Source organism: Anoplophora glabripennis, unplaced genomic scaffold, assembly GCF_000390285.2.
Source record: "Anoplophora glabripennis isolate ALB-LARVAE unplaced genomic scaffold, Agla_2.0 scaffold10, whole genome shotgun sequence".
NCBI classification, from domain to species: Eukaryota; Metazoa; Arthropoda; class Insecta; order Coleoptera; family Cerambycidae; genus Anoplophora; species Anoplophora glabripennis.
This window is the reverse complement of record NW_019416481.1, coordinates 2,532,165-2,549,279: the sequence shown is the minus strand read 5'-3', so window position 1 is coordinate 2,549,279 and position 17,115 is coordinate 2,532,165. Positions and strand designations below refer to the sequence as shown.

General features: G+C 33.1%; 1 protein-coding gene across 1 annotated transcript in view; it reads left to right on the top strand.

Annotated features, from left to right (window-relative positions):
- LOC108903669 (serine protease 27) overlaps window positions 1–17,115 on the top strand; it is a 28,577-nt gene that overhangs the window by 4,660 nt on the left and 6,802 nt on the right. The window contains exon 2 of the mRNA XM_023454671.1: window positions 9,652–10,017. Coding sequence (XP_023310439.1) covers window positions 9,652–10,017 — 366 coding nt within the window. The remainder of the gene's footprint in view (window positions 1–9,651; window positions 10,018–17,115) is intronic.

Genomic DNA, 17,115 nt, shown 5'->3' with positions numbered 1-17,115 from the left:
TACAGCAGGGCCTCGATAATCCGAACACCGAAAATTTATACCCTGTTCGGATTCACGAAGCGTTCGGATTATAGTATGTAGACATTTTGAAAGGGATTTTTCGAAATAAAACAAAAATATTTTACATTATAATGTATTTATTTAAGTATGTACGTTAGATGTATGTTAGATACAATGCTATTAATCACACTTTTTTAAAGAATTCCACTATAGTGCTTTGACGAGTAGTATTTAGCGACATATAAAATGCTTTATCCCTTAATTTACGTAACAGCATTTTTTCCAGAATAGAAATGTCGACTTCATCTGCCCATTCCAAACAAAAAACGCACTGCGTATGGCACTGGCGAGACAGAAACTGTGAGAAACGGCGGTTGTGCAGGGGTAAGGGGGGTCGTTCGGATTATAGAGGCGTTCGGACTAGCTGGGGTACGGATTATCAAGGCCCTGCTGTATATTTAATGCATAAATAATAAATTTTGTTTATAACAAAATATGCGGAAATTAGACAGTTGGCATTACAATATTCGAATTCCTTAGCTCGGGAAACATCGGATTAAAAAAAAAGATCGAAATTGGTCCATTAGAAGCCGAGATAATGCAATTTTTTTCATACCTTCGCATTTCGAACTTCCGAATTCAGTCTCGGAGCGAAAGCCCCCTCCACCACTTTTCGTGTTTTTAGTCACCTTTTGCTCGTGCGAGCGACAGATTTTTCGCTGATTTATCTATGTTACCGATAACTTATGGATATGAATTTTTTTTCCAGCTTAGAACTCGGAAAAACGAGACCATTGGATCAAAGATTATTGCTAAATTGTTTATAAATTAACGGTAAATGCCGATAAACTTTGACCGCTTATATCTCGAGAACCAATAAACGGAACTTAACTTTTTTTTTAAGAAGCGTCTTTCCGAGTACTTTAAAATTATAATTTTTGGAAAAAATTAAATTGCAAATTGATAAATGTAATCTAATTGTTTAAATATAAAAAAAGAGTGTTAACTTTAAAAATTTACTGTGGCCGTCCTAATCTACCGATTTCAATTTTTCAAAAACCATTTGAAAGGTTGAGCGGTCTTTTCTATGTGAAAAAAATTTCAAGTATATGCTTTACTTGAGACTGTGCAACATTTTGAAAATTCGAAAAATTTTTTCAAAAAATTATTTTGCCAAAACTATCAAACCGATTTTAATGAAATTTGGTGGGTTGTTTTATTATACTCTAAAGTTTTTTTTACCAAAATTAAAATGGCCTCGGAGCAATTAAAATATTTAAAAAAAATTATTATTATTATTTTGCCCTTTTTTCATCAATTATTGCTATTTTGCAACATCGGTAACAAATTTAAAAATTTTTGTGCAAAATTCAATTTTAAAGCTTTTTTCCACTCTCAATATTCTTCCAAAATACATAGGTTCCAAGATATAAGTAAAAACTCAGATAAAATAGGTATTTTTTTAAATTTTGTAAACATTTTTGCTATTTTGAAAATGTATGTATCCTCACTTTTATTATGTGAGTTGTACTGAAGGTATTCCAGCAAAAATTAGTTTGCCCCCTCTTACATCCAAAAAGTGGGATATTTCGACAGATCCGCCCTGGTCTATTATAGCAACCCATGAAAAACAAAACGCACAGTGAATTGTATAAACTGACGTTTGTGAAAATCATCGTTAAAAGTATTATGAAGTTCAAATAGACAAGGAGAAATCGGCGGCTTCGTATGAATAAATTAGTGGATTCGATTTTTTTGCATAATCACCTCCGTGAGATGTCTCTGAATGAGGATCAAAATGTTACCGGCCGGTAACCTGGTCACAATTTTTTTAAACTAATTTTTTTTAAACAAATTGCAAAAATAACTTGTTTTGNTTGCATTTTTTCGTACATTAAATTGTTTATAACTCAGAAACCGTTGATTTTAGGAGCATAGTGCATAGGAACTATTTTGTTTAGAATACCCCGAAATACCTAATAAAACTTTTTCCGGAGCAAAACAAGTTATTTTTGCAATTTGTTTAAAAAAAATTAGTTTAAAAAAATTGTGACCAGGTTACCGGCCGGTAACATTTTGATCCTCATTCAGGGACATCTCACAGAGGTGATTATGCAAAAAAATCGAATCCACTAATTTTTTCATACGAAGCTGCCGATTTCGCCTTGTCTAAAAAGCTATGACGGAAAAACGGGAAAAATATCCCTACTTTAATGCCCTCTATCTCCGAAACGAACGGTTTATATCATGAATTGACATTATTATTTTAACCTGTTCTATCGATTCTTGAAGTTATCCAGATTAAACCTGAATAAAATAGTATATATTAAAGGCTACTGTTGTTTGAAAATAGTAATTTTTGTATCTAGAAAGCGAAATGGTATTTTTTCGTTCAATAATGGAAGTTATCCATTCGAGAACGCAAAAGCATTTCGCTTTCGAGATGCAAACAAAACAAAACAAAATAAGACAAGTGTGTTACATAGAGCAATTAATAATACATATTTGAAATTGTTTGAACCGAATTTGAATCAAGACGGTTTATGTGCGGTGACTATCATAATGACAGCAATCTAATAAACAATAAAAATTAGTTGTTTGAAAAAGTAGTATCAGAATTATACAGTACGCGCCTAAAGTATGGAATAAATTCAGTAAAATCGAAACAAATTTTTTTTGGGAAAAATCCTCGAACAGGTCGATTTTTAATTTAAAAAATACATATTTTAGCATAAAAGGCGATTTTCAACCGTCATTTGTTTTCGAGTAATGACGTCATCGACATTTTTTTTAAATAGCAACCCCCTATTTTTTTTCTTGATTCTGAAAGATCGTTTCATTGTCGATCCGACAGTATTAAAATGTTGCCATCTTACATAGGAAAGTTTTCGAGTAAATGACGATTGAATGTTGGAAAACGTAAATTTTATTCATTAAAAAAATAACAACTATGTCAAGCAAATACAACTCTTTAAGTTTTCTACCTAAATTAAGTGTTCGAATTGCCACGCACCGACTTCTTGACAATACGCAAGTCTGTGTAGAAATTCTTCTTGCACATTATGAATTATTTCTGGGGTAACTCTGTGTATTTCATCTATAATACAATTTTGGAGTTCTTCTAAATTATGTGGTCTATTAACGTACACTTTGGACTTTAAGTAGCCCCATAAGAAATAGTCCAGGGGTGTAAGATCTGGGGATCTCGCGGGTCATTCTATCGGTCCTCGTCTGCCGATCCACCTTATAGGAAAACAATTGTTCAGAAAATCTCGAGCAAGGTGCGCATAGTGCGGAGGTGCACCGTCTTGCTGAAACCATATGGCGTCATCAGGAGTATCAGGGTCATTATCGCTAGGAAAAATTACTGCAAGCGCTGGAACAAGGTCATTTTGTAAAAACTCTAAATATCTTTTTCCTGTAAGGGTTCCTTCAAAGAAGAAAGGCCCTATTATTCTGTTGTTAACTATTCCAGCCCATACATTTAATTTCTGTGGGTGTGGGTATGTATCTCTGCGATCCAATGAGGATTTTCCCGATTTCAATACCTGCAAGTTTGACGGTTCACTGTACCATTGAGACAAAACGTGGCCTCGTCTGAAAAAAGTATTTGCCGGTGTAAATCTCTATTTACTTGACATAAATCCATCATAATTTCACAAAAGTGTAAGCGGCGATCGGGATCGTCTTCATTGAGTTCCTGCACAAGTTGAATTTTGTATGGATAATATTTTTCCTGCCTCAGGATACGTAGCACTGTGGTCTGACAAATTTCATTGTTTAAAGCAACCATTCGTGAAGTATTATGAGGATTATCTACCATACTTATTAAAATGTTCTGTTCGTGATCTTCAGTAACGCTACTAACTGTTGATTGGCTGATACGGCGATTTGGATGTTTTTCATTAAATAAATCGCAAACTTTCTGCTGCGTTCTAGTCTTATCCCCGCATCCGATAAGAACTAAAATTTCAATTCTTTGTGTGACAGTTAAATGTGCCATAATACTTTAAATTCAACAATAATTTTTATATCGCTTACAATACTTAGAATGTCGGTATGACAGTGACACTTTGTAAAGGTGATCCATAAAAAACTTCAGGCATTTCGAAAAACTAAATTTGATAACGTTTCAATAATTGATTTGGGTTTTCCAACATTCAATCGTCATTTACTCGAAAACTTTCCTATGTAAGATGGCAACATTTTAATACTGTCGGATCGACAATGAAACGATCTTTCAGAATCAAGAAAAAAGATTGGGGTTGCTATATAAAAAAAATGTCGATGACGTCATCACTCGAAAACAAATGACGGTTGAAAATCGCCTTTTATGCTAAAATATGTATTTATTAAATTAAAAATCGACCTGTTCGAGGATTTTTCCCAAAAAAGATTTCTTTAGTTTATACTGAATTTATTCCATACTTTAGGCGCGTACTGTATATTGTAATAAATATTCTAAGCATGTTTAATTCAAAATGAGCTGGGAAAGTGATGACGAGCATTTTTCAGGGGAAGTATTGGAAGCGGCACATAGTGCTGTTTTACAGTTAATCCCCAAAATATCGTCGCGACAATACGAGATTACCTACAACGAATTCAAAGGGTGGTGTACTTCGAAGAAAACTCAAAAAGTGTCCGAATCGGTGCGGTGTTACTGGCATATTTCGAACATAAAATTAATAAAATTAAACCTTCTACATTATGATCAGTATATTCCATGTTAAAAAGTACATTGAATGCCAAAAAAATGTAAATATCAGAAAATTTCCAAAACCAATACCATATTTGAAAAGCAAATCAGCTGGATACCGTCCGAAAAAGTCCAGAAATCTGACGAAAGAAAAAATTGAGAGATTTTTACAAGAAGCACATGATAATAGATTTCTGCTAGAAAAGGTAATTCAAGTTAATATAAATCGATCGATTTAACTAATTTTGGACTACTTTTCAGACCATTTTAATAATTGGTGTTTGTGGACCTTTGAGAAGAGATGAACTACTAAAGATAACGATCGAAGATATAGAAGACAAAGATTCAGTTGATTATAAGAATTCCCGAACTCATACTCCGAGATGTTTTGTGATTTCAAGTCCAGACCAAATGAAGATATACCGCAAATACTATGCAGTTACTACGAGTCGAAGATTTTTTATGAAGTATGTCAGGGTTGGCGTCAACAAAATAAGGAATGTGCCAAAAGAAATAGCAATTTATCTCAATTTGCCTCATCCGGAAACTTATACAGGGCACTGCTTTAGATGTTCTTCTGCCACTTTGTTAGCCGACGCAGGGGCCGATATTACCACCATTAAACGACATGGGGGGGTGGGGTGGCGTTCTAGTACGGTAGCGGAGTATATAGAAAATTCTATATTAAATAAAAGTTCAATCGCAAATAAATTGTTACCATATTCAACAGAGCCTACGGAACTTGTCAAGTTGCGATAACTGACAGCACTGGAATAAATTTAACTCACTGTAATATCGGCACTTTCAATTTACATGTAGTGCAAAATAAATTGTAATAAAATCTTAAATAAGTTTCGAAAAAATTACGAATTATTTTGACATTTGTGTTCTAGAACGAAAAAGATTTGGCGTTCTATAACATAAAGGTATTTTGCAGGTAGGTGACAAAAAAGACTTACTTTTTCAACTGAAAAGGACCCCGCCATAATCTTATGGAAAATGGCTTTCAGCGAAATCGTCTCAATTTTTGATATGAGATAGGTCTTATCAATCTGACCAAAATTCCCAATTGGCACGATTCCCGGTAATGCCTCCTTTTACTACCAGAGGGCGCCTAACCGTGCTAGATCGATCCATAATATTAGAAATAAATTCCAGATACAAAAACGGTCTGAATTATTAATATGCGAGCGTCTTCATTATACTGATTATTTGTAGTGCATACTGTTTCAGTGTATTATTATAATAATAATAACAAAAATAACAACCATAAGAATAATAATATCTAATAATAAATATCCTATTTTTATTTTGGTGCATGTTTCTAAAGCAAAATCTCCATTTTATATTTTTACATACCTCTCATGTCATATACTTTTGATATTTTGATCACGAAAAGGATGGTACATCATGTCACCAATAGGTAGCGCATGGCTAACCACATAAGAATTGTAACTCAAAAAATATAAAGGTGAGATCCAATGCTGTTGGGAATATTATTTAACTAGGATGTCAAAAAATATTTTGGAAAAATCTTGATTCTCATTTATCGGTAAGAACTATGGCTGAAAGCCACTTTCCATAAGATTATGGCGGGGTTCTTTAACGAAAAATCGACTTTTGATGACAGTTTTCGAAAAATATGATTTGTTGTGCTTTTAATTTTCTATTTGAGTCGAAAAGTATATGTGCACAGGGTGTCCGGAAACATTGTGCCATACTTCAAATTGTAGACAATAAACCGATTTAGATCAAGTTACCTTTTACTTCCTAAAAAAGTCAAGGACCTCCAAAAAAATGTATTTCGCCTAAGTGAAAGAAACAAATTCACTGTTCCAAACAAAATTACTGGTCACGCGGCATGTAATCAGTTATGAAGACTCCGTATTTCTTACTAAGTGAAAGGTCAAGGGATAGAAAAGATTGTTATTGAAGGAAAATCCGTTCTATGTTTTTGTCTATAACGGTTTCTGAGTTAGTAAACATATTAGTTTAATTTAATGTGATATGATAACACGGGTTATCGCGTACAAGAAGAAAAATGATTGCGCGTCTTTATGTTTATGATAAATAAAATACTACTTGCTCTTTAAAAATTCAACACTCGAGGTAGTACCTGTCAACCAAAATTATATCATTTTATTAAAATTTATAACAAATAAAACTAACTGCACAGTAAAGTCAAATGCTTTTATTAGAAATACGTAACAAGTCGAATTGGCGTTGAAATTTTTGTTTAGGAACTATTCGTTCAGAGTCAATAACCCAAGTCTCATAGGTCTGTATCAATCACCCTCAGAGATATTTCAGAAAATGTGAAATATTTTTCTAATTTCAACACTGTACAGGCTGTTCTAAAGTGACGACCCATTAGAATATTTCAGAGACTACTTCGATTTCAATTAGACTTCGGGGTTTTCGGGAGCGCAGTTATACCGGAAGTCGCCATCTACTTGCTTATTTTAAATGGAACACGCTGTATATTTGTGCATATTTGGATTTTATGCGTAATTGTAGGGGGACTTTTATCTGTATCTATCTCTGATTTGAGATACATATTTCAGTTCTTTCAAAAAAAGTTGCTTTTCGATAGCCTAATTCAAAATTGCCAATTTTTTACATCGTGCAAGTAAAACGAATAAAAAACAGTAAGGCAGTTCAGACGATTGATTCAATAAATCCTTTATTATATTAATCTAAAACGAAACAAATTTATGAATGCATAAAACGCGGCAGCCTACCTGAAGTCCTGAAGATAAACCTTAACCTCAAACATTCTACGTTGATTGAAATATTTCAGTCAACGTATTCAATTTCTGTTGGTTGAAACATTGGAAACACAGATTCGATCTGTGGTTGCAGATTTCTGTTTAACAATTTCTATAAAGGACAATGTTTTGCTGCACCAAAAAAAAAACAGATACATAAAATAGATTGTTTAATAGAATTATGTATTATTCTTATACAAATATATTAGAATCAATACTTTGTTGATTATTAACTAGCAATTTAGAAAGCATGTAAGGAAAAAAAAAGAAAATTTTGGAATTAATTTTTATTATAGTCTGTTTAGAAATGAAAGAGAGTAATAAAAGCTCATTATGTATGCAAATCGTAAATAAATGTAGTACTGGTGCTTATATTCAATATTTTTATATTATGTATTTTCGGTATAGATGAGGTGTACTTTTAAAAAAACTTTGTGTGATCGGACTGTACTAAATTGTAGCAGGTAGCTAAAATTTAATCCCCGACAATCCGTCTTTGTCTATGCCGCTTCAATTTCTCGGTCCATTTCTCTTATAAGTAAACAATATAAAAACAGCATTTCAAAACATGAGGCTACTTTAAGCATCATAACCGGGTTAAGAGGGTTTTTAGTAATTCAAATAAAATTATTCAATATTATTATCAAAATATTTATTTAAATTTAATGAATAGACTTTTATTCCACACAAAAATATATGTATTTTGAAAATTCAAATTATGGTGAGTAAATGTAGTGTTGTATAAATGTACAATAAAGAAAATAAAAAAGTAGGTATATTAAAATTCATCCTCTGAATATTCTGATGAATTATCTTCGTCTCCTAGATTGATAACGATAGGTTCCACAGTAACGTCAATTAAATTATCGAGTTCCCACATTTTCTCCTCTTCTTTTTGTACATGATGTATACATCTTTGCCAGTTATCTGCAGTTACTCGTTCCAAGGAATTTTTTAACAAAATTTTCACGTCACTTAATTTAAACGTCGTATTATTTCGCGCTACATCTCCTTTTACCTGCGCCCAGACTAATTCGATTGGGTTAAGTTCACAGTGATAAGGTGGTAACCGTAGTACCGTTATTTGGCGATTTGTTGCCATTTCATCGATAACATATTTTTTCTGATCTTTATTAAGATTGACAAGTGTCAAAAGTTCCTTTTTCACCATATTTGTTTCAAAAGAAATGTTTTTTCCGGATAACCATTGAATTATATCGGCTTTCCTCCAAGCAGTCGTAGGCGTCCGCTCGGTCTGCCGTGAATGGTAACTGGCATTATCCATGACAATTACAGACCCCGGAGGAATAAGATCCAACATCTGTGTAAAATACTCTTCGAAAACATCTGCGTTCATGTCTTCGTGATAGTCACCTGTATTTTTAGATTCAAATAAAAGTAAACCGCCATCTACAAAACCACTGGCACTACCTATATGTGTCACTATTAATCTTCGCCCTTTACCTGAAGGTGCCTTGAACCCTGTTGAAAGTCCATCCAAAAATGCTTGTCGAAAACTTTTTACATTTTTATCTTGCCATACTTTTGTTACAGTATATCCCTCGTTGACCCAAGTTTCGTCTAGATAATAAATATTCCTCCCTTCGTCACGGAATTTTCTAATTGATCTTAAGTAGGATCTTCGCCAACAAATAATTTCATCTTTATCGATAAGAACTGACTTCCTGTTCTGCTTTTCCCAGCAAAAATTCAACTCTCGTAAGACGGCCCATAATTTGCTTCTACTGATTTTTGGCAAATCGTTGTCCTCTGAAAGTTCACTTAAAATTTTGTTTAGCGTTGGTATTTCTTTTTTAAAATAAAATGAGTGTACTTTTCTGCGAATGACATTTTTGAAGAAATCATCTATAACGACTTTTGACCTCCCTGTAGATGATTTTGGGGGATTTACAGTATCTTGTTCATTTTTTGTTTCCTTTAAAAGTCTGTAGATAGTCGATTTTCCAATCCCTGTCATTTTTGTTAGCATTAGTGTTACCCGATAATTACCTGAAACGAAATATTACCACGCCCATGGCCGGTTCTTATGTCGGGGTTTTAGTACTCTCTTTCATTTCCAAACAGAGTATAAATAATTATTTTTAGGTGATTTTTTTTGTATATATTTTAGTTGAATGAAAATTTGCTTTCACTACTTATTAATTTCATTGAAACTTTCTATTATAGAAAAAACACGATACGATGCGGTGACCCATTAGAAGTATGTTGCCAAATACCAGAGGGAGGTTCAGGCCCTGATGTCAACCCTAACGGCAGCTCATCCACAACTACCGCTCGTCCTTCAAGCACCGCTTCTACCACAAGACCTTCATTTGCTTCAAACCGTTGCGGCATTAGAAACGAGAATGGAATCGACTTTACAATCAAAGGGAATAACAACACCCTGGCCGAGTTTGGAGAATTCCCCTGGATGGTGGCTCTTATAAAGAAGAACCCCGATCCCTCCGACGATGAAGGATTTTCCTTCTGCGGAGGTTCGCTGATAAGTCCCAATGCGGTCCTTACCGCAGGACACTGCGTCTTCAAATACAAGTAAGTAACGATCAGTGTTACCAGATGTCTATGTCCCCGTTTTATTGAAAAGTCCCTAGTCCTAGAAGTTTCCCATGATCTGGCAACGCTAAAATGTTTATAATACAGGGTGTAACTAAATAAGTGTAAAACATTTAAGGGGATGATTCCTCATCGAAAACAAGATAGGATCTTTCATATAAAGAAACTTCATTGGAGCATCCCTTGTTAAGATACAGCCCCTTAAAGGGGGTACATAAAATTTGTTTAACAATTTTTTTCACAAGCACTAAACAAGTTACAATATTGAAATTAACCTGACATTTTCTACTACCAAAAAGACACTTAGCCAGTAATTTATTTGGTTTACCCCATGGTTGTAAGGGGTGGAAAACGCAACCCCTAAAATTTATTTCCAACGTAATTTTTTGTCTTATTATTTTTTTACCATTTAAAAATTTATTTCCGATAGCCTGTTTCATTCTAAAAAAAAATGTCTCTTGAATTTTTTGCCCAAATTAAACCAGTTCGCAGCAAAAAATTATTTTACGAACAAGATACATATCGCCATAAAACGAAAATACGAAACTAATTTATCTAGTAGGCCGCCATTAGCGATACTGACAATTAAATTGGAATCAAGCTGTCAGTTTGTAAATTTTTGAAATTGAAGTAATACTAATTGTGTATTGTTCTGTTCTTAATTTGTTACTTTAATAATTCACTTGTTATTAAAATGGCATACACAAATGAGGAAATGGCTGATATGCATTACGTTTACGGTCTGTCGCAGGGGAATGGGTTAGAAGCTTCTACAAGATATGCTGAAATGTATCCTCAACGGCAGCATCCTTCACATAGAATATTTGTCTGACTTCATCAACGATTACGTGAATATGGTTCATTCAACAAAAGAACGCAGGATTGTGGTCGCCATCGAGAAGTAAGAACACCACAGCTTGAGGCAGCAGTACTTAATTTGATAGAAGAACAACCTACTACCAGTACTAGAAAGATTGCTTTCCAGCTAAATGTTGATCATATGACGGTATTTCGAATTTTAAAGGAACATCTCTTATACCCTTACCATCTGCAACGAGTACAGGCACTGTTACCGCGAGACTTTCCGAACCGTCTTGAATTTTGCAATTGGATGCTGGAAATGATTAGAAGAAATCGTGACTTTCTGAAGACGATCGAATTCACAGACGAATGTAGTTTTTCTCGGGACAAGATTATTAATTTTCATAATTACCACATATGGGCTGATGAAAACCCTCACGCTATTGTCGAAACTAACCATCAAGAACAGTTTTCTCTTAACGTGTGGGTCGGAGTTATTGGGGATTATTTAATTGGGCCTCATTTTCTACCTCCTCGATTAAATGGTGAGGCATACGTTCAATTTTTAAGAGAAGTGCATCCCGTACTGCTGGAGGAAGTTCCTTTGGGCGTCAGAAGGGATATGGTTTTTATGCATGATGGGGCTCCCGCCCATTTTAGTCAAGTAGCACGTCAGCATTTAACTGAAACATATGCAAATCAGTGGATAGGTCGAGGAGGACCACAGAATTGGCCCGCTCGATCCCCGGATCTCAATCCTCTGGATTTGTCTACTTGGGGCCATTTGCAGCATTTGGTTTATCGTACTCCTGTTCGCGATGTAGAGGACTTAAGAAACCGCATTATCGATGCGTGCAGGGTAATTAGAGAGACTCCAGGAATATTTGAGCGAATACGTGGCTCAATGCGCCGACGTCTAGACGCATGCGTAATGTCTGAAGGTAGACATATTGAACATTTACTATGATTTCTACATGTTGTATGTTTTGTTATTATTAAATTAGTTTTGATTATTCCCCTTTAATCATTTAATGCAGGTAGTAACTACAAAATAACAGTAAATCCAGTCCGCATTTATGACGATGTATCTCTGTAGTTGTTCGTAAAATAATTTTTTACTGCGAACTGGTTTAATTTGGGCAAAAAATTCAAGAGACATTTTTTTTTAGAATGAAACAGGCTATCGGAAATAATTTTTTAAATGGTAAAAAAATAATAAGACAAAAAATTACGTTGGAAATAAATTTTAGGGGTTGCGTTTTCCACCCCTTACTACCATGGGGTAAACCAAATAAATTACTGGCTAAGTGTCTTTTTGGTAGTAGAAAATGTCAGGTTAATTTCAATATTGTAACTTGTTTAGTGCTTGTGAAAAAAATTGTTAAACAAATTTTATGTACCCCCTTTAAGGGGCTGTATCTTAACAAGGGATGCTCCAATGAAGTTTCTTTATATGAAAGATCCTATCTTTTTTTCGATGAGGAATCACCCCCTTAAATGTTTTACACTTATTTAGTTACACCCTGTATAAACATTTCTTTCAGTTGACTTATACGTGATGTTTGATGGCGAACTTTCACGAGTCGAATTAGATCATAAAACCTGAAGTCTTGAAAAAAATTATTAGACATTTTATTGCACTTTATGACGGGGAAGGTAGAATAATAATATCAAAAAATTAACTCCAAAGAAGTGGCGCTAAGTTGGCAAATTGCAAATAAATAAGTGGCAACCCAACTAGCAATTTGGTATTTTATAAAAGCTGCAAAAACATTTTCGAGACAAATCTTATAAAACGGCTAAATCAAAAATATTTTAAGAATATTTATACAGCAACTATACAACCAAAATGGACACAGTATTATAAAGCACTTTAGTCACCATTGAGGTTTGTAATGCCCGTTGGAAACAATTAAAAAATAGACATATAAACGTTTATACAGGTCTTATAAAAATATGCCAATACCTTCATAAAATAGTTTTTTAAAGGTTTTATAACCAGGTCATAAAGCAGATTATATTATCAGTTATACACCGTGTCCACCTTATGCGCGTCCAATATCTAGGTTAATAATATATATAACTTAATTTTTTTTCTACAGAGTTGCCTACCTTCCCGAGCTGCACAAAATGAAAATATATTTGCATTACAGGGTGTTCAGTTTTTCCTGGGCGGGTACCAACTTAATTTTTTTATATGGAAACCTATTTTTTTATGGCATTATCGAATTCTACGTGAAAAATTAACGGGACATTGTGTTATGATCCCTATTAAAATATTGATAGTTTTCGAGATAATCGACTTTTCATTTTTTTTTCTTATGTTTCGTCACTTTTAGTAGTTGACATAATTATGATTGTATGAAAGCTAGAAATTATTTTTTTCAGGAACTGTAGAGTGAAGATGGCTCTTTCAAAAAACGTTATCAAAATTTGACCTGTGATATACAGGGGGCAAAAAAAATCGTGCCAAACCTGATAATTTAAAATTTGAAAAATCTCGACTTTGTCAAATAGAACACCCTGTGTTTTATGATTTCATAAGATGTTTTTCTGTAGACCTTACAATTTTTTAATAGCTTTCCCAATACCTAAGTTGCGTAGTTTTTGCAAAAAAAAAACATTTTTTGTCGGGAAAAATATTGTAAGGGTATTCATTTTAACTTAGCTTGCGACTATGAGTATTCTTTTTTCAAAATTCTATTCATCCAAATTTTTCACTCTCCAATTTCACTAATAACTTTCCTAACTACGGTAACAGTGCTTGATTTTCAATATGATACGGATGAAACTTCTTCTTCGATATTTTATTTGTCAAGCTTTTGAAAACTCCAAGGTTCTACTAATTTCCTGGCACTAATATTTGGAATTTCAACAGCAGACGCCACAACTTTAAACTAAATATTATCGTTGTTACTTTCATGTCTCCTGGTAGTTTTCTCATAATTCGCATTTGCTGTTCACATTTTCAAAACAGTAGGAATCTCTGTAAATATGGATTATTTACGGAATGCGTGCTGCTAGTAAACATATCCCATATTTTGCTAATTCTTAATCACTTAATCACTGGTAACGATTTTATGGTTTTTTGATTTTATTTACAAATAAATGTTCACTATCCATAAAGACTTATTTATTAAACTCAAATATCTAAATTTTTGAGTTATTAATTTTTATTTTAAATATTGTAGCTAGACAACTAATAAATTTAATAAAAATAAATACCCTTATAACTTACAATATTTTTCCCGACAAAGGAACGGGCGCAAATTTATTTTTACGGTATTTTACATTTTTTGCAAAAACTACGCAACTTAGGTATAGGGAAAGCTATTAAAAAATTGTAGGGTCTACAGAAATGCATCTAATGGAATCATAAAACACAAGGTGTTCTATTTGAAAAAGTCAAGATTTTTCAAATTTTAAATTATCAGGTTTGGCACGATTTTTTTTTGCCCCCTGTATATCGCAGGTCAACTTTTGATACGTTTTTTGATAGAGCCATCTTCACTCTACAGTTCCTGAAAAAATAATTTCTAGCTGTCATACAATCATAATTATGTCAACTACTAGAAGTGACGAAACATAAGAAAAAAAAATGAAAAGTCGATTATCTCGAAAACTGTCAATATTTTAATAGGGATCATAACACAAAGTCCCGTTAATTTTTCACGTAGAATTCGATAATGTCATAAAAAATATATATTTCCATTTAAAAAAATTAAGTTGGTACCTGCCTAGGAAAAACTGTATACTACCCACAAATAAGAAGTGGATCTTATTTGTGGAAGGGCGAAATGGGCGGTAACTATTAGACGCCTTCATTATAGCCATCTTTCTCTATCGTACGGATTTCTATGACTTTCTTTATCGCTCCACGTAACGGCCGATGAACCATGGGGACTTTCCGACCCTGTATAATAGCATAGCAACAAATCATCTATAAACAACAATTTTATAAGGGCTCTACTTTGGTATCTTTAGTAACAATAATACGACATTTTTGTAGCATAAGATCTATCAACAAAGGTAAATTATTTACATTACTAAAAAAATATTATAAAATACTTTAGTTTCAATAGATAAAATGTTTTATAGGCTTGTCACAGAAATGTTTATAAAATAAAATTTGCCATATAAGCTGTTTTATAATTTAGCTGCCAAAACGTTCTTGTAATAGATTTATAAAATATTTCAGTTGCTGACAACAAAATAATGGTACTTGCCGCTATGATAAAGCAAATTTGCATTTCGAAAGCAATAATAATAATAATACAATAAAACATAATTGTCGTATAACCTCAAAATTATAAAACTGAAAATCTAAACGACCTATTATATTAGTTATTTTATGTTGTAGGCAATTTTCACTAATTTGTTAACTGTAAAATAAGTTCTCGAAAATTGAGTATTATTTTTACAAATAGCTATGGATGTTGATGAAATTTATGAAAAAGTCTGTCAATCTAGTGACCAACATGTGTGCCTAACGCCGATTCAATTAACCGTGAAATTGTTGCTCCAGCTATTTGTTAATTAATTTTTTGCAAGTAATTGTTTAATTACTAAACGTTAATTTTAGAAGATCGTAGATATAGGTTCTAATTGATTCAAAGAAACGTATCAAAAAAGAAAAATTTGAAAAGGTTGAAATTAAGGAGCCCTTTACAACTAACAACCGAATTTGAAACGTTCAAGTCAAAAATCTCGCGCGCTCTTTCTGCGTGCAGGCCGTTCATTAACGTTAACTGTTATTGCACGAACTATCAATGTAAAAAAGCTATTTTAGGAACAAAGAGGTGTAGGATCTCTCTTTTTTAAATTACCATAAAAATAAGCTCTATTTAATGCAAAAAGAGCGAATTCCCGAGCGGCTTTTGCCTGATACTGGGACAATTTGTTTATAACGCTGTTTATAACGTACTACTTTATTAGTTATAAAGGGCAACTTAATTTCAACTTTTCAAATTTTTCTGTTTCGATACGTTTCTTTGGATCATTTAGAACATACGTCTACGATATTAACTTCTAAAGTTAACATTTAGTAATTCAACAATTAGTTGCAAAAAAACGAAAGAAATTGATTAACAAATAGCTGGAGCATAATTTCACGGACAATCGAATCGGCCTTTGGCACCATGGGCGTACCTAGGATTTTTGCTTGGGGTGGGCCTAGGGCTGTAAGCTCTATGGAAGCCTCTAAAAAAAACCTCACGCAATCAGCAACTTTGCAATTTGCTAAGAAATGGGTCAAATCATTATTGCATTAGATTTTACAACAAATTACCAGTCAATGTCAAAAATCTATGCCCAATTCATTATAAAGGTGTTTTGAAAAACTTTCTTAAATTGAATGCATTTTATACACTTGATGAATTTTTAAATCATAATTTTGCTAATCTAATTTTAAATTGTAAGTCGAAATGTAATGTTTGTATTTTATGGTTGTCTGTACTTTATGTACTTTATGATTGTTTTTATAATATGATGTGCTTCTCTTTGAATTGTATTTTAATTGTATGCTTTGGCCATGTTTTTCTTTGACGTGTGTAAACATTTTTCTTATGTAATAACACCAATAAATGCTGACTTACTTACTTACTTACTTACTAACTTAGTGACACTTCTTTCGAGTTACTTTATTGACATTCCGTCATAAAGCGCGATAAAATGTCTACTAATAATTTTTTCATGATCAAACTCTAATAATTCGACTTGCGGAACAGTACAAGATGCAATGACACAGTGAAACCTAAGCGAGTTCGAAAGGACCATTTACAAAAACCTTAGAGATCAAAATTTGTTTGTTTCTAGACTCTTGTTACTTACTGTGCATATGCTGTACCTCATTATGTCACTGTCATTCGTCTTCTTTATTCTCGTTCGCACTAAATGACGTCAAGAATTAGCGCGGCAGGAAACACCAGTTTAAAACATTTATTTTGCTCGCCAAACTGTTGTATAATTATACAGGGTGTATCTAAATAACACCGAAAAAATTCAAGGGGCGATTCTCCGATGAAAATTAATAGGGGTCTTTGGTATAAAATTTTTTGAAAAAACCCTCCCCTGAAAAGTTACGCCCCTCCTAAAATTACAAAAAAAAATTGTTTTTCTTTTTTATCTTCCACGTACATCAAGCTAAAGAAACCAAACTTGGTGAACATTATCTGTCAATAAAACTACACTTTTTGAAATTTTTTCAACCCTGAACTATTTTTGTAAGGGGTTGAAATAATCAACCCCTATGACATTTTTTCTTATAATTTTTTTTTC